At 39.3% G+C, this 19,677-nt stretch overlaps 1 protein-coding gene across 6 annotated transcripts in view; it reads left to right on the top strand.

The window, feature by feature from the left end:
• The first annotated feature begins 9,637 nt into the window (after window positions 1-9,637).
• Window positions 9,638-19,677, top strand: part of LOC124255551 (mitogen-activated protein kinase kinae kinase bck1-like) — a 30,744-nt gene continuing 20,704 nt past the window's right edge. For 2 of the 6 annotated variants that reach the window (XM_046689852.1, XM_046689500.1), the window contains exons 1-3: window positions 9,659-9,758; window positions 12,809-13,796; window positions 17,397-17,534. In XM_046689852.1, coding sequence (XP_046545808.1) covers window positions 12,930-13,796; window positions 17,397-17,534 — 1,005 coding nt within the window. In that variant the 5' untranslated portion in view covers window positions 9,659-9,758; window positions 12,809-12,929. Of the gene's footprint in view, window positions 9,759-9,786; window positions 9,916-9,963; window positions 10,031-12,808; window positions 13,797-17,396; window positions 17,535-19,677 lie in introns of those variants that run through there. The other 4 variants (XM_046689635.1, XM_046689564.1, XM_046689783.1 and 1 more) reach the window with 4 other exon arrangements.

The raw sequence follows: 19,677 nt of genomic DNA, 5'->3' as shown, positions 1-19,677 counted from the left end.
GGTGAGTGAGTTAGAGTGATCGCCGCTTCTAGCTTTTTTTCCCCAGCCGTATCAGGGTGGAAATACCAGAAATGGGCTTAACATAGACTAATGCTTAGTCTCTGAATATATATAAGTTTGATTGTAGCAAACAAGCCCATTTAAATAGAAAAGGAGCCCCAGGGAGACCAGAGATTCCTGAACCTGAGGAAATCTAGACTTGCTTTATTTAGAGCTTTAGCACTGCAGAGGGCTAGGCAGTAGGGAAAATAATGTGGTTCAGGGACTGTTACACAGACTAGGCTTAACACTGTGTGCTCTTGTGTGGTATTGAACTTTAAACCTCGATATTATGAACCAATGCTTTAAACACGAAGCTACCCCACCGTCTATCCATTTTCAATGAGTTTCATGTAATCATAATTCCATATTCATAACAAGTCTCTGATAAATGTCGCTGGGCGATCCGAAAACATTAGCTACGGCTATTGTAAAGAATAGAACACACTGATACAAAACATATTCTTCATTACTTGTTTTTCACAAAAAACATAAACAAGTACGTTTGCAAAAAATATTAGTTCCGTATAGATAGTGCGTAATTTCCAGAAGTCGATGTTGGGCTATAATAGATTTCCATTTCATCTTGAAGAGGCGACTAACGGGATCGGGTGGTCACGCTCGCTAACGTGGTTGATCGATGCTCATGGTGTTGAAACCCGTGAAGATCCGGGTTAGAATATTGATTTTCAGTAACCCACGCTTTCGTAAGAGGCGACTAACGGGATCGGATGGTCAGGCTCGCTGACTTGCATGGTTGACACATGTCATCGGTTCCCAATTACGTAGATCGATGCTCATGCTGTTGATCACTGGATTGTCTGGTCCAGACTCGATTATTTACAGACCACCGCCATATACCTGGAATAGTGCTGAGTGCAGCGTAAAACTAAACTCACTCATGGTGTTGATCACTGGATTGTCTTGTCCAAACTCGATTATTTACAGACCGTTGCCATATAGCTGGAATATTGCTGAATGTGGCGTAAGAAAGCCCAACCAACAAACCATTTGAACTTGATTACATGGCACTTAATGAACCATAACAGAGACGGTGACATCCAGATGATGAGTCCCATCACAATAAAAATTAGTGGAGTTCTACAGATTAGACTGAGAGGTATAACACGTGGGCGCCAGAGAATGTTCGATAGTTTCGTCTGAAGTATGAATGATTTACATACTTCAAATGGAAGTGTGTGATAATGTACGTAATGTTTGTTGTTGACTGTCCACCTGTTTTCTGATTGAAGTAGATCCTCAGTACTCCTTGCTTGGCGTCGTGTTTAACTGGGATCAGCCTACAAGACGGAAACGGGCATTGTATCCGGCTATAGGCGCGCGTAATGAAATAGGCTGTTGTGATAAAATTGTTTGATTTGTTTGTTTTTTAACGCCGCACTCAGCAATATTCCAGGTACATGGCTGCGGTCTGTAAATAATTGAGTCTGAGCGTCGATCTACGGATTTGGGATACGATGACATCTGTCAACCATGTCAGCCAGTCTGACTATCCGATCCCTATAATCGCCTCTTAAGACACATTCATGATAAAAAAGATGTAAAACTACTTGTGGCGTAAAACAACATAAATACACTCACTTATACCTTCACTATATATTGATATTCTAATGATTATAACAAGGATAGTTGCTAATTAGGAATAGTGTTATCTTGGATTAACTAGTGTATTCGCTCTCCGTTGTGTGTCTATCACAACGGATTGTATACTAGTATATAATACACTGGTTAATCGAGGTTGTAATACTGTGTAAGTAATCCCTGCCGACATGCATTCACGGTTTCGTAAGTTTGCCACCTTCCAACTTGGTTTGATTTATCTTGATAAACACGATGGATAACACATGTAGACATTTGTTGTTGATACAGATAATGGTGTATATTTCATGGTTATTAGAAAATTGTATTTGTAAGCAGTGGTATTTGATTCGCGTTTCTCCGAATATTCCTCGGTCGAGAACTGATGACTGGTTACAAAGTTCTACGTCTTTGTCGTGGACACAGTCTAACAGGCTTTCCTCGTATATATACTCTTTAAAAAAGTAGAACTATATTTTGAATTTACTAATGAAAAAATTGAGAGATATGTCGGAGTCAATCATTGTTGATGTGATAATAATGAATGTTTTGAGAGTGCATCAACATTTGCACGTCCTATGACCATAGTTGTTGGTACAGTAATTGCTCTTGAAAGATGATTGGTGTATGACGTGACATTTGCATGTGTACGATTTTCATTTTCGATCAAAACAAAACGGCTAGAAACAAACACTAACAACAGTGTGATGCAAGGTGATTGTCAAAATCAATGGCCTACAGTGATCTATCGACCTTCTTGAAAACTGTCAAAATCAAGAATGACACCCATTGCACATGTATGGGGCTACTGCGTTGTGCACGTGCATCCCATGCGTTGTGTTTAGGGGTGGTGATAAAGAGAAATGGTGGTGCGTTCATAAGATGTCTGTGTTTGAAATGTTTGTTAACGCGTCAGCTTCCTATATCCAAATTGAAAATTCAGGTTCCCCTAAGAGTTTATATCGTCGGTGTTTCCAGTTTCGTGTTGACCGATTTCCTGCACGGGGCATTCTATTGTGGTGATAAACTTGCATCCTGGCCGATATAATCAGTTCCATGTAGAGCATCCTGTGTCAAACATAGAGATGAAAACCCACTGACATATACCACGCAATACATTCGTTTCAACACAAGCTGAAATGGTTTCAGTGTCACTCACTCAAGTAAGGGGATGGCCACGGAAAGAATGCTGCAGTCTCATACAATAAAACGTATGCATAAATATGGGAAAAGACATTTTATTATCAAATATATATTGTTTTAAACACAAACTACCGGACAAAAGGAAGTTATCACTTTTAAAGTAATTTTATAAAACAAAACCAAGCAGAAAACATGTGCCAAAACGCAAGATGCCGTTGTCCGAAAAAGTAGTACGAATCCTGCATTTTTCAAAACGTGAAAAACTTAATTCTGGGACATTGGTTTAAATGCACATGCCTGATTGTGGCATAAATATCGACGTTAGTCAGCGCAAGCATGCAGTAACCCAAACCCTACCACGAACATGCCAAGATTTACGCATGCGCAGCAAGACAGAACGATCAGTATGGCCAATATGGGGGCTTCACAACGTCAGCTGGCAAGGACCTTCAGCTGCTGCCAGGCCACCATCAGCAAATTCAAACCGCTACCAGCAAACAGGCCAGACCCAAGACCGCTCAAGATCGGGAAGACCAAGAGTCACGACACCGGCCGAAGACCGCTACACCCGGCAGATCTACGCCCAGAACATGCAGATTCGTGAGAGCGGTAGCACTAGGACACGCCATCAGCAGACGAACAGTCTTTCGACGACTTAGTATGGCTGGTATATGCGAGTCCACCGCCCCTTCCGTGAAATGGTCTTGACACGTCTACACCGTCAACATAGACTGCAATGGCCACGAGCTGTACGTCGGTATGAAGTGTTGAGAACTCTATTCCACAACAGCCAAAAGTAGCCATTTTGCAGCACGACAACGCAAGGCCTCACATCGCCAGAATTGTTAGAAAAAATGTGCACAACGTCAACATATTGCCTTAGTCAGCGGGTTCTCCAGACATGAACCCCATTGAAATCTCTGGGGTCACCTTGATCATCAGCTGAGACAGCGAACCGACAGGAACTTGAACAGACTCTCTTGGACTTGACAGGATTCCTGCTGATGTCACCCGCCGACTGATGGCGTGTATGGATGCCAGGGTGGTAACACTCCCTGTTGGTGACGTGTCCCCCGACTCCTGTCTCATTATGTCACTCTTTGTGCATTTTTTAAAAATGAACTCTGATTTGTACAATTTCTTAATGACTCTTTCTTTATGAATTGCGACACATGCAAGACCATCATTACAATGAATTTTCAGTCAAACTAATGGAAAATGAATTCAGTTTGTCAAACAATTACACACATCTTTGTTTCTATTGTTTGGTCAAGTGAAGTTGGTGATAACTCTTTTTTGCCCGGGAGTTTATTTTCAGGGATATCAGTACTAAATATGCTATGTATGTATTCGTTTAAAAAATTACTATTCAAGAAGTTAATTTATAGTGTGTTAAAGTTACTCTTGACTACTCATGTGATGCCAATATTATGAACAGTATGAGGAGTCATTGAGAACGATAAGGTTATTATAGGCTACTTGTTAAATTAAACGAGAAGTAAATTATAGTAACAGCAATGTCGGACAAGCGAAGGACACAAACACACAATAACTAAATCAGTAAATTTTCTTTACTGTGCAAACAAAACAAAAGAACATTTATGGTAACGGACGAAAACCTCGAGAAGCAGAAACTGAATACGTTTGTTCGGAGTGCGTATTCATTCATGCAAGGTGGTGCAAACATGTCGTGTTTATTCACTAAGCTAGTCAAGTGAACATCCAAGTGTGCATTGTTGAAATATACAGAATGAACGTAGTTAAGCACCCCCTATATTTTCAACACGTACATACAACTTCTCGTGGTGACCACTATGGAAAAACAATAGTTTTTCTGACCCGTACGACCCTTTGTCTCATAAAAAACATACGACAAAATGATTGGAATCCATGTTGATTTTATGATGATAATTGCTAAAAAGAATTTAAAACACCCACCGATTTTCATACAAATCCATGTCTGTACAAGTATGGCCATGGAATGTTTAATGTTGAATTTATTGGTGAATGTGAACATTCCAACTGTCATTTTGCGTGTCTTACACGATTCAAGGTCAGTACCGAGTGTAACGTCCATGTGACTGTATGACAGCCAGCACCCTCCTCCTCATACCCCCGTCAACCTCCTGATCCTCTGTAGGGACATTCTACGCCATTTCTCGTGTAAAGCCGCTTCCAGTTGGGCCAGTTTCTGTACAGGAGGATCCATTTGTTGCACACGATGACCAATCATGTCCCAGATATGCTTCAAAGGGTTAATATCAGGGTTCATTCAGTCGTGAGATATGTCAGAGGTGCTTAACTGAGTTCTTTGTGTATATATGACGCAATCGCCTCTGCTATTGCTGCACCGCTCCTTCCTGATACTAGATCTTCGGTGCACAGCAGATACAGTACAACCAGAAATTATTGAGAATTTAAAGATTGTAATTTTTCATTTTTTTCACTCATTACTCACGTATTTAATGTAAATATTAGCAGAACATAACTCCAGATTCAAAGACAGGTGAACAGTTAGTATTTTGTCAAGTCACCATGGGCAGCAATGCAGGCTTCAATGCAGCGGGGCATACTACTGATCAAAGAAGTTCGAAAGGTCGTGGTCCATGTTGTCCCAATATCGGACCACCTCTTCTTTCATTTCAGCAATATTATTCAGATTTTTCTTTTTGACGCTTTCCTTCATCAGTCCCCAAACATTTTCTATTGGATTTAGGTCAGGGCTATAGCTTGGCCAATCTAATAATGTCATATTTTGGGTCCGAAACCAGGCCTGTGAATCCTTTGAACGATGTTTACGGTCGTTGTCCTGCTGGAAAATCAAAAAAATTCCATAGAACACGTGAGCAGATGGAACTAAATGTCCCTCGGGAATATCTATGTACCCCTCACTGTTCATATTCCCTTCAAATACACAGAGGGGCGTTGCCCCTAACACAGATATGCCACCCCACACGTTAAATTTCGGACTGTACCCTGGGCGCTGATACAAAGGTTTTTCAGTTTGTTAGGTCCAGAATTTCAGTGTATTAGGAAACAACCACACAGAACTTTCATCTGAGAAAATCACATTGCCCCAGTTAAAATTTCTATGCCTTCGCTCCTTTTGTTCTGGTTTCATGATCGGTGATGGAATTCCTCGACTTTTCTGCCAACCCATTGCATGCAGCTCAGTTCTAATTGTCTCCTTACAGACAGCCACAGTTCCTCTATCAGTCATATCCAGCCTTAAGTTTTCTAAATTCCTTCGTTTGTTTTTAGAAACAAGAATACCAAGCCGCCTCCTGTCACCGACAGTCAATTTTCTGGGCCTTCGCCCTAGTGCTCAATGCCATATCAATTTTCTGGGCCTACCTGCGCCTCCCTGGTGCTCATGTCATATCCATTTGCAATATTTTTCAAAACACGATAAACAGTGGACAAAGGGATGCCTGTTCTACTTGAAATCACTTTAGCTGATCTGATGTTCTCGTTATAATACTGTAAAATCAACTTCCTCTTCTCTGAATCATCCATACTGAGGATCACTGAAAATGTCGTCTGCTAGCAAGTAAACAAAGGGGGATAACTCTTCACAAACTAATGAAAAAGGATTAACGGAGTTGTCTCTCTTGAATGAAACCAAGCACTTGATAGCTGGTCAAGGTTGTTTATACTAGAAATGCAATTAAACATATTCCTGAAATTCTCAATAATTTCTGGTCATACTATATCTAGATAACAGAATTTGAGCTCTTGTCCCCATTGTCCTCTTATAATGACAGTGAGAACAATGCCAAACATCACTTTAGAAATCATACAAATCATCTGTTCGGGGCGGCTGGGTAGCTTAGTGGCCATTCAAAGCGTTCGCTCGTCACGCCAAAGACGAGTGTTCGATTCCAAAAAACGTCATGGGTACAGTATATCGGTGTCTGTCACACAATCGGCTGTGCTGTTACTGCTCCTTTCCTTCCCGTTAACTGATTGATCTTCCGCGCACTGCATAGACGCGCACACATCTATGCAGTGCGCGGAAGATCAATCAGTTAACGGGAAGGAAAGGAGCAGTAACAGCACAGCCGATTGTGTGACAGACACCGATATACTGTACCCATGACCCCTAAAAGGGTTACAATCACAGGAAAAAACATACCAGACCATCTTCTTTAGACGCCATTTTATTCAAGCCCGCCAAACTCTCCTGCCCACAAGGGAGGTAATAAGAATAGAAGTGACGTTAACTAAAGAGTTGTCTCCCTCCACGCCACAGATCTGGGTCCCGATCCACAAAACGTTCGTAGCGCTACGACATTAATATGCCTATGGTAAACCATAGAGTTACGACAGGTCGTAACGTTACCAACACTTTTTGGATCGGGACCCTGACCTATTTAGCAGAACTAGGAAAGTTTTCCCCATGACCCATTCTATTTAATGACAGCCTTAACAGTGTCAAACATCACTTTTGAAATCCTACAGCTAATACTCAGCTTAGATGGTTAAGTAGCACAGTATGTTTTTGAGTGTCTGTCTGTGCTGTTACTTCCTTCCCGTTACCGATTAGATCTTCCGTGGACTGCATAGAGCTGGCCTATTTAGTAGAACTAGGACAGTATTCCCAAAATTCAATTCTGTAATGACAAACAATGAAAGTCATTTGTCATTATAAAGGGACATTGTTAACGAGAAGTCATATACCATAATAAAATGTATCTTGTATGTGTATGTGTGTGTATTTTTTCTAATTACAACAATCGCAACAATTTCTGTTACATGTCTTCCCGTATATTCTTTGGACAGAGATTTGATCGCAGTTGTTGAAATAGAACAGAAATCAGATCTTTAAAGCAGATTCTTCGCCTGTTGCCGTTAATCAGATTAAGATATGATTTTACTTGTTCTTACTTATTCTCGGATCTGTTCTTACGGTCAGTTTGTTATGGTATCAACATGGCCAGTAGCACAATGAACATTCTTTATGTGTATATAAGCACACTCCCTTCTGAGTGAGTAGCACATTTACAAAAAGACAAATGAAGATACTGATTGGTATTCCACAACAATAACGTTAAATCTTTCCGAATTTGGTAAACTGTCCATTCTCCACATCGCACTGAGTTTCTTTCTTGTGTGAGCGTCCCCATACCAGCATTTGCAGAACTAGAACCATTGCACGGACCCTAGTCTCTCTGTTAGGGTTAGATTTTATTTATTTATTTATTGTAATGATTATTATTTTTATTAGGGTTAGAGTTAGGAATCACGTTATTTACCCCTCCGTCCAACCCTTTCTACTATGCAAAATCTCCAGATGAAGCAAGTATAGATTTCCTCAGAATCTCCGAGCTCACGCGGGTTCTTTTCCAATTCGATTGGCGATTGTTTGATCAGAATTATATACATGTATATCCAGAGACAAGGCGTTAGTCTACATGAAGCCCAATGGGTGACTTTTGGGGGGGAGAGGGAGCTATGACTCATACAAATTCTGGAATTTAAATTTGAAATTTACCCAGGAACCAGAAAAAATCATATGGTAATCTTATTGACTGCAACAGGCAAAGAATCTGAATTAAAGATCTGACTTCTGTTCGATTTCATCAACTGCATGATTGTGACGGTCAAATCTCTATTCAAAGTGTATACAGGATTCGAAGACATATAACAGAAACGGTGGCTTGTGTCAATGTCCATATTTGGGGCGGTGCGGTAGCCTAGTGGTTAAAGCGTTCGCTCGTCACGCCAAAGACCAGCGTTCGATTCCACACATAGGTACAATGTGTAAAACCCATTTCTTCTGTTCCCCGCCGTGATATTGCTGGAATATTGCTAAAAGCGGTGTAAAACCATACTCACTCACTCACTCACTGTCCATATTTTCCCGTACTAACTTTTTAACTTTCTAATATATGGAACCGTGAAGGTCCGGGTTAGAATTTGTCTTCAGCAACTCATGCTTGTCGTTAGAGGCGATTAACGCTGGTCAGGCTCGCTGACTTGTTTGACACGCCATCGGTTCCCAATGGCGTAGATCGATGTTCATGCTGTTGATCACTTGATTGTCTGGTCCATATTCGATTATTTACAGACCGCGGCTGGAATATTGCTGAGTGCGGCGTAAAACTAAACCCACTCACTCACTCTAACACATGATATAAGGGACCGTTAATAATTTATGGCTAGGGTGATGATGATGATTTTAAGGGGGTGGGGTGGGGTTCACCCATTTTGTTCTGGGGAGCAAGGGGGGTCATGAATTTTGTACACACGTACTAGGGGGGTCAGCAATTCTGTACATAAAAATATGTTTAAAATTATGCATAGAAATTATGGGGGGCGGTCATTGATTTTGTACATGACATACAGGGGGGGTCACTTATTTTGTACATACATTTTAGGGGGGTCATAATAAAAAATCACCATCAACACACACACACACACACACACACACACAGCCATAAATTATGAACGGTCCCTAATATTATTAGAAAAAATACATACACAAGTCTTAGTGACATTTAATATTTCGGACACGGGATCTATGTCAAAGTCTTTTTTAATGGGAAGAGATGTCAATATGTATCAAATACGGAAAACGAAGTGAAACTGGGGGCGTGTCACGTTTTGCAAAGACAACAAACACATGTGGGGAATATAATTATTTGTCTTCCTCACATGTGTTTAACTTTAAGTTACGAGTTTGTGTTCTGTTGAAAGCTTGTGATAATAAATTAATACTGATCATATACATGTCAAATATTTTGTTTAACTTATATTGACATTTGAATGAATCTTATTATGCACACTAATTGAGCTCATCGTCAGCACGTGCTACACCTACGTAAAAGTAACATTGCGTTACCGATGCGTGGAGCTTAGAGGTAAATGGCACAAGTGGGCCGGGCCTGTTTGGCCATGATTGTGGAAGGAGAAGTGTGGTTCTGGTCTCAGTGTAAACAGACATTTTGTAAGTTTCCATATGTGTATTATATCGAGTAAGTGAATGTTGTGACTCTGGTTGGATTGTAAACTACTTAACGTTAGACTGGGACAATTCTCATGATACTGACGATTATATCTGAGTGAACAATTTTTCTTTACTGCCACTTCCGGAGTTTTAGAAGTACGATCCACACATCCAGTTTTAAGTTGGTCAGTAAAGCTTTTCTTCATGTGCACTCTCATTAACAGCTTGATGTATTTCCACTGGCTTACATGGTGGGGTCATTCTGCGAGGACCTGGTAGACCTTTTACAGGGAGACAGTGGTAATTTCAATTGACTTGTTAATTTTGTTGCGTATAATTTAATGACGTAATACATTTTTGCGTGTCTTTAGAAACCATATTCATTTTACTTAATTTAGCTTAATATTTTGACACTTAATAACTTTTCAGAGCAACTTGAACAGGTATGTCAGTGCAGAGACCATATAATCTATTATATGGTCTCTGGTCAGTGCCATTGAAATCATGATGTGGAACTTTGTTTGTTAAGGCTTATTAAGGTATTTATGGTTATCCATAAATGTTTTGTGTCTTGATACTGAACTCATACTTGAGTAACCAGGCAACCATTTCAACCCTAATATTTAGTAATACATGATTACTAGTTTCTGCAGTTGACATACATTCAAAGTGAAAGTGTTGATTATTAATGAAGATTTTGAAATATGTCAGTTTGTAATTCTTTCTTATAAGATGATGAGGAAATGCTTTTGTGGTTGACTTTTAACTGGTGTTATTTTGTTTCACATTACTAAGCATGTGCAATAAACACAGTACAGGGTAAACAGACATGATTTTATTAGGCTTTGTGGTGAAAGGGCTTCACTTTTGTTATTCCCTGCCTTGTTATTGTAGGGATATTAAAACAAACCTTTCCATGTTCAGTATGGATAGACATAAGTGTTATAGCTAAAACGGCACCACAGCAGAATGGCACCAAATTTGTTTGGCGAAAACAGCACCATATTGGCAAAAACGGCTACTGATTTCTGGGCTAAAACGGAACCATATATAAACAAAGTATGACGTTGACTTTTATGTTTTATTTCATTTCATTATAACATTAGCAAGATTATAACAACATATATAAAACATGTAGTATAATAATAAGTTATCTTCTATAGCGCACAGTGTCCAAACACCAAGTGATTGCTCGCGGCGCTTAATCAGAATTTGATTCTTATTACCCCGGATAACACAAGCTGCCTGTAAGGCACTAGAAGGTTATAGTCACATGACTTTATCCAACCGGGTACCCATTTTCTGCTGGGTGCACAGAGGCAATTTGAACAAACTCACTTGCCTAAGGTGAGACCACATGCATCACATGTGCTTCGTTGTGGGGCAGGACTGAAGTCCTAGAAACTCGCAGGAGTATGTAGATACCAAAACCAGTATTACCATTTCGGTCCTTGGCTCCGTCCGTATAAAGGTGAAGATTATCTTGTAGATTTATTAAGTATATTGTGTTCAGTAAGTTTTGTGTTGGCCAGGATTTTTGGCAGTAATGCTGGAGGAAGAGATTTGTAATATGGGTTTGTACTATATTCTGTAGTATATATATCAAGTTGTTGTTAATTTCCTGTATTTTTTGTCCAAAAGGTTTTGGGTATTTGCCTTTATTGATAATGATTTTAATGGGTAAATTTGTGCATTTTAAATACTATTTCATTTTGACACTGAGTTTGGGCGATTTCAGTTGAGTAAATGTACTTAAAACATCAAAGGTTGCGATGTTTTCTCGGTAATGTATTTAGATGTATTTACTATCTAAACATTCTGCAATCCGATTATCGGCTATGGGATGTCCTTTCCAATCACTGTCGGCACAGTAGATGTATTTACTATTTATACATTCTGCGATCCGATTATCGGCTTTGGGATGCGCTTTCCGATAACTGTCGGCAGAGTAGACGCATTTAAATTTTCTGCAATCCGATTATCTAATAGCAAACTAGTTTTCTTTATAAGATTTTAGTTGGTGCGGTTTTCGCCATAAGATTTGTAGCCGTTTTCGCCAAGTCGAGGTTCCGTTATGTCCAAATGGTGCCGTTTTCGCCAGGTGCCGTTTTGCTGTGGTGACGTTTTAGCATGAACCCGACATAAGTACTATCAGAACAACATCTGAACATTTTGACAAAATGTCCATTTACACATGGGTAGCACTGTTCGAAATAACCATCTGTCTGAACAAGTTTTCAGACCAATGAACAAGTTAATATTTATGATGAGTGTATTTGTGAACTGTATTTTGGCCCAGTTTGTGAGAGGTTATCATCTTGTGGAAGTTGCACATTTAGATATAGCTAATCAAACACACCTTTTTTCAGTTTTAATTAATTAGTGTATACTTTTAGACGATATCAATAATACTGATTCGTCTTCAGTGGGACTGGTAGATCTTAAAAGTTATCTGCCCTGTGGTCTAGTACAAATGTTTGGTTAGTTTCATACACTGTAGATAGAAAGCACCACATGCCTGATAGTATCATAGAAGTTCAATGTCAACAGTATAAAATAGGACTTACAGTATTACTACCTTACCAGTATGCTGCGATACGCTCTTCAAGCTATGCATAATGCAATAATGTTTTTTCTGTTCCGATTCATTGGGTCATTATGATTAGTTTTCTTTATGATTAAATCAACTTACATATTCATTCACAAATTGTGTTTTCTTTTGGATGGCGGAAACAAGGAAGTGATTTTTCTCTCATGTTGTTAACTCCCTTGTGTCTTGACTTCAAACTGGCATTTGGCCACTTTCTAAATGGCGTTGTGTATTCGTGGCAGGAGCTATCTATATTTACATTTGCATGTGGAAAATAGGATCTACACTTACTAACTAGTGCCAGTAACTTTCAAAACCCTTTTTTCTCCCAGTGTGTGTTACAGTACAGGTACCTACCTATTATGGCAATAATTGCAAAAGAATATTTTTGGTTTCACAATTACACAACCATAGTTAAAATACTGATTGGTCAGAGTGTAGAGGTTGATGTCTGTCCCTATTTAAATGATAAATGTTTTTCTTTGCAGATATTCAGAAATGGCTATTCCCCCAGCCAGGCCTTCACAAGGTGATGCAGATCTACTTAAGTCTTGAAGGAAGTCACATTTTCAAAAACCCTGTTCTCTTGGCTTAGTGATTAATAAAGCTATGGAACAGAGGGAGGTAAAACCGAATGAAGATGAGAATTCAGTGTCTGCTTCAGGGAAGGACAAGAGTACATTTCAACCAGATCTTTCTGATATCAATCAGAACTACGTATCAAATACTTGCAAGAGTATTGTAAACTTCCAAAGATCTCAAAATGAGGTCATTAGTCAGATGTCCCAATTACCAGAACATAATGATGAACCAATCTTATCTGGTGGAGGTGATCCCATCACATCAAATCAGCAAGGTGATTCTGTGATAGAAAGCTCAAGTTGTACCGACACTTCTGAGTCAAATCAAAGATCTCAATTTTTAAGAGTTGAACAGGAAAGAATGACTGCTGTATCAGGAACTCCCACAAATACTTGTCCTCCGTGTAGTGGAATGATGCAGAGTTCATCAGATGTGATGTCCGATGGTGTTTTGAATGTTCCTAATTTATCCCTTTTGGAGGATTCCGACGACGAGGAAGAATGGGAAAGTTCTGATATTGAACTTGTAGAGGGCAATGAAGACACCTTTGTGAAAGGTGACTATGGCAGTGATGATGGCGAACTGATAGCACGTGGTGCTAGTAGAGACACCAGACCTGCGTTCTCTGTCCCAAGTGTTGTCAACAGTGGCTCGGCATTGCGCTTGAATCGAGAGTTGTCACGGATTACACAACCTGGAGATGACTTAACCATAGGTTCTACTGCCCCAACGGAGTGTTTTACCACAGACTTACAGGAGGATGGTGCCCCCCTAGCTCGGCCTCCTCTGAAATGTCATCATGACGTCAGACAGGGAAGTAGGAAAGAATTAGAAGAGTTTGTGAGGAAACACATGTACAAAGCTCCCCCAAACAAAGGGCTGCTAGTTAATGAAGTAAGTGTATGGAGCTACCCCCAACACAGATCTGCTAGTTAGTGAAGTGAGTTTGTAGAGCTACCCCTAACACAGGGTTGTTAGCTAATGAAGTAAGTGTATAGAGCTAGCCCCAACACAGATCTGCTAGTTAGTGAAGTAAGTTTGTAGAGCTATCCCTAACACAGGGTTGTTAGCTAATGAAGTAAGTGTATAGAGCTACCCCCAACACAGATCTGCTAGTTAGTAAAGTGAGTTTGTAGAGCTACCCCTAACACAGGGTTGTTAGCTAATGAAGTAAGTGTATAGAGCTAGCCCCAACACAGATCTGCTAGTTAGTGAAGTAAGTTTGTAGAGCTACCCCTAACACAGGGTTGTTAGCTAATGAAGTAAGTGTATAGAGCTAGCCCCAACACAGATCTGCTAGTTAGTGAAGTAAGTTTGTAGAGCTACCCCTAACACAGGGTTGTTAGCTAATGAAGTAAGTGTATAGAACTACCCCTAACACAGGGTTGTTAGCTAATGAAGTAAGTGTATAGAGCTACCCCTAACACAGATCTGCTAGTTAGTGAAGTAAGTTTGTAGAGCTACCCCTAACACAGATCTGCTAGTTAGTGAAGTAAGTTTGTAGAGCTACCCCTAACACAGATCTGCTAGTTAGTGAAGTAAGTTTGTAGAGCTACCCCCAACACAGATCTGCTAGTTAGTGAAGTAAGTTTGTAGAGCTACCCCTAACACAGGGTTGTTAGCTAATGAAGTAAGTGTATAGAGCTATCCCCAACACAGATCTGCTAGTTAGTGAAGTAAGTTTGTAGAGCTACCCCTAACACAGGGTTGTTAGCTAATGAAGTAAGTGTATAGAGCTACCCCCAACACAGATCTGCTAGTTAGTGAAGTAAGTTTGTAGAGCTACCCCTAACACAGGGTTGTTAGCTAATGAAGTAAGTGATAGAGCTACCCCTAACACAGGGTTGTTAGCTAATGAAGTAAGTGATAGAGCTACCCCTAACACAGGGTTGTTAGTTAATGAAGTAAGTGTATAGAGCTACCCCTAACACAGGGTTGTTAGCTAATGAAGTAAGTGTATAGAGCTACCCCTAACACAGGGTTGTTAGCTAATGAAGTAAGTGATAGAGCTACCCTAACACAGGGTTGTTAGCTAATGAAGTAAGTGTATAATAGAGCTACCCCTAACACAGGGTTGTTAGCTAATGAAGTAAGTGTATAGAGCTACCCCTAACACAGGGTTGTTAGCTAATGAAGTAAGTGTATAGAGCTACCCCTAACACAGGGTTGTTAGCTAATGAAGTAAGTGTATAGAGCTACCCCTAACACAGGGCTGTTAGTTAATGAAGTAAGTGTATAGAGCTACCCCTAACACAGGGTTGTTAGCTAATGAAGTAAGTGTATAGAGCTACCCCTAACACAGGGTTGTTAGCTAATGAAGTAAGTGTATAATAGAGCTACCCTAACACAGGGTTGTTAGCTAATGAAGTAAGTGTATAGAGCTACCCCTAACACAGGGTTGTTAGCTAATGAAGTAAGTGTATATAGAGCTACCCCTAACACAGGGTTGTTAGCTAATGAAGTAGGTGATAGAGCTACCCCTAACACAGGGTTGTTAGCTAATGAAGTAAGTGTATAGAGCTACCCCTAACACAGGGTTGTTACCTAATGAAGTAAGTGATAGAGCTACCCCTAACACAGGGTTGTTAGCTAATGAAGTATGTGATAGAGCTACCCCTAACACAGGGTTGTTAGCTAATGAAGTAAGTGATAGAGCTACCCCTAACACAGGGTTGTTAGCTAATGAAGTAAGTGTATAATAGAGCTACCCCTAACACAGGGTTGTTAGCTAATGAAGTAAGTGATAGAGCTACCCCTAACACAGGGTTGTTAGCTAATGAAGTAAGTGTATAGAGCTACCCCTAACACAGGGTTGTTAGCTAATGAAGTAGGTGATAGAGCTACCCCTAACACAGGGTTGTTAGCTAATGAAGTAAGTGTATAGACCTACCCCTAACACAGGGTTGTTAGTTAATGAAGTAAGTGATAGAGCTACCCCTAACACAGGGTTGTTAGCTAATGAAGTAAGTGTATAATAGAGCTACCCCTAACACAGGGTTGTTAGCTAATGAAGTAAGTGTATAATAGAGCTACCCCTAACACAGGGTTGTTAGCTAATGAAGTAAGTGTATAGACCTACCCCTAACACAGGGTTGTTAGCTAATGAAGTAAGTGTATAATAGAGCTACCCCTAACACAGGGTTGTTAGCTAATGAAGTAAGTGTATAATAGAGCTACCCCTAACACAGGGTTGTTAGCTAATGAAGTAAGTGTATAATAGAGCTACCCCTAACACAGGGTTGTTAGTTAATGAAGTAAGTGATAGAGCTACCCCTAACACAGGGTTGTTGTTAATTAATGATGTAAGTGATAGAGCTACCCCTAACACAGGGTTGTTAGCTAATGAAGTAAGTGATAGAGCTACCCCTAACACAGGGTTGTTAGCTAATGAAGTAAGTGATAGAGCTACTCCTAACACAGGGTTGTTAGTTAATGAAGTAAGTGATAGAGCTACCCCTAACACAGGGTTGTTAGCTAATGAAGTAAGTGATAGAGCTACCCCTAACACAGGGTTGTTAGCTAATGAAGTAAGTGTATAATAGAGCTACCCCTAACACAGGGTTGTTAGCTAATGAAGTAAGTGATAGAGCTACCCCTAACACAGGGTTGTTAGCTAATGAAGTAAGTGATAGAGCTACCCCTAACACAGGGTTGTTAGCTAATGAAGTAAGTGTATAGAGCTACCCCTAACACAGGGTTGTTAGCTAATGAAGTAAGTGATAGAGCTACCCCTAACACAGGGTTGTTAGCTAATGAAGTATGTGATAGAGCTACCCCTAACACAGGGTTGTTAGCTAATGAAGTAAGTGATAGAGCTACCCCTAACACAGGGTTGTTAGCTAATGAAGTAAGTGTATAATAGAGCTACCCCTAACACAGGGTTGTTAGCTAATGAAGTAAGTGTATAGAGCTACCCCTAACACAGGGTTGTTAGCTAATGAAGTAAGTGATAGAGCTACCCCTAACACAGGGTTGTTAGCTAATGAAGTAGGTGATAGAGCTACCCCTAACACAGGGTTGTTAGCTAATGAAGTAAGTGTATAGAGCTACCCCTAACACAGGGTTGTTAGCTAATGAAGTAGGTGATAGAGCTACCCCTAACACAGGGTTGTTAGCTAATGAAGTAAGTGTATAATAGAGCTACCCCTAACACAGGGTTGTTAGTTAATGAAGTAAGTGATAGAGCTACCCCTAACACAGGGTTGTTAGCTAATGAAGTAAGTTTGTAGAGCTACCCCTAACACAGGGTTGTTAGCTAATGAAGTAAGTGTATAGAGCTACCCCTAACACAGGGTTGTTAGCTAAGCCTGATACAAGCTTGCAAACTAATGAGTGGGAAAAAAGTTATTATTAATCAATAATGGTTCCTAGTCACGGGAAGGTCAGAGCAATCTGACTCCGTGAGCAGGAATACAAATTTATAGACTGTTACTGTTACACTCTCAAGCATGGATGATAAGGCTGCATGTTAAGAAAAGATGTTTTCTTTTTCAGGAACTCAATCCAGTAAATATTGGTAGTGAATGGTTTTACCGAGAGAAAGAAGAATACAGGATACTTGATGGAATACAACATAATAGTGTTTGTTTATGTGAAGACCACAAGTCTCACCACAAGTTTGTACGGAAACGGGTACGCATATATTATTTTCTATCTAATCAAACTTATCAATCCATTAATAGTAATATTGCTTGTGACTGAAACTTTCATAGAATATAGTCAAAACAAAACATATATTTTGCCTTTGATACAACCTCAGACCTGTTTTCCAATACCTGATCCTAGGACTGCACAATGTCACTAGTATTAGTAGTATACTCGTATACTGCAATGTGCTTTTCTAATAGTTCATATTGCAATATTATTTCTCATAATTAATTTGTATATAATGGGTAAATTGACATGTGAAGTAGTTCTCTTGACCTTGTATTGTTCATCCATAATCTACAGAGGAATTCATTCGCAAATACATGTATATTCAAATTGATACTTAGGTAGAAATCGTTGAATCGTTAGTTTATGAGATTGTGATAAGCTATACTCTTAAAAAAAGAAGGGAAATTTCATTTTGAATTTACCATTGAAAAAATTGAGAGATATATCGGAGTCAATCAATGTTGTTATGATAATAATGAATGTTTAGCAGAGTGCATCACCATTTGCACTTCCTTATGACCATCGATGTCATTCGTGACCAACTTGTGTTATTCCGGGACAAGCCGAATAGCGACTCGTGCCCCTCTGGAAGGATTTCATATTGGCGCATGAACATCAGAACTACTTTAAACAAGGACGATAACTCTATCCCTGTTTGATTCCAACGTTTCTTAATTATCACCGAAGCACATTGTATTGCTAGGTTGTTGTTTTGGGGGTTTGTTTACTTATTTATTTTAAAGAATTAAACCTCTCTGATACAACTAAAAGAAAGAGAAAAACATATTTGTAAAAAAACATATTCTAATATAATTATTACCAGCTGTTAACCATATATTTTCAGTTAGGGTTTACTAATCACAAATGGGAATTGTTTTATTGAATATGCCAATAAAAGTTTTAAAATTTCAGCTACATTAAATCCCAAAGCACATACTCAAGAATGACTTTAAAATATTTCTCAAACTGAACATTCGTGTAATCTTGCTGTCATACTCCTGGTGGAATTTTAAATGAATTCGCTAAAAAAAAATATGAATGACCAAACCAATAGTCAGACTAAAATATCCCCAGAGATGTGAAATATAAGCCCAATGTTTGAGATTAAAGTTGATTAGTTACATACAAATATAATATTATTGTTTTGAAACTCGTAGCGATTTATAATTACATTTCCTAAAATTGTTGGAAGCGCACGTACAATCTCCATAACAAGCCCGCCAGAAATACACTCAGTTGGACCCATGAGAGCCGTTATGTCAACAAACGCACGTGCGTGTGTTTGAATCTCTCACCATCAATCGCATGACTCTTATTAAAAACCTCATAATAGGCAGCAAAATCCTGTTAGCTACGTTCTTTGTAATTTCAATATGACAATATATATTTTTCATGATTTTTTAAACAATAACATAATGCCATAAACGATTTAAGTACTCGGGATTATTTTTATCAAAGCACCGCGCTCATTTACGCTCGTTCTGATTGGTTTGTCGTATTTTCGCACAAAACAAGCATCAAGAGGGGGACGAGTCTTTTTGGAGGTAACGGAAAGGGGCGAGTGGTGACGAATGCATAGATGTTTGTACAGTAATCACCCTTGAAAGATGATTGATGTACGACGTGAAATTTGTGTGTGCGATTTTCATTTTCAAACCAAAACAATGGCTAGAAACAAACCCTAACAATTGTGTGATACAAGATGATTGTCAAAATTAATGGTCTACTGTGATTTATCAACCTTCTTGAAAACCGTCAAAATAAAAAATGACACCCCATGCATGTGTATGGGGCTACTGTGTTGTGCATCGCGTGCATTGTGTTTTGGTGATAAAGAGAATTGGTGGTGCGTTCATAAGATGTCAAATGTCTTTAAAACGTTTATTAACACTTATGCTTCCTATCCAAATTGAATTTTCAGGTTCCCCTACATTTTTTAAGAGTATATTTTTTTAGTTATCCTGACTCATGATCTTTTGCTTATCTCCCTTTCCTAAAGGACAGTAAACAAGTAATAAATAATCTGTTGCTATTGTTTTCAATCACCTGAAATACTCAAGTGTCACATTTCAAGGCCTTTAATAATGTATCTGCTTTAAATATATTCATTTCCAAAAGA

This window comes from Haliotis rubra, unplaced genomic scaffold (assembly GCF_003918875.1).
Source record: "Haliotis rubra isolate DU_JTF1 unplaced genomic scaffold, ASM391887v1 Scf10, whole genome shotgun sequence".
NCBI classification, from domain to species: Eukaryota; Metazoa; Mollusca; class Gastropoda; order Lepetellida; family Haliotidae; genus Haliotis; species Haliotis rubra.
This window is presented reverse-complemented; position numbering and strand designations above follow the sequence as displayed.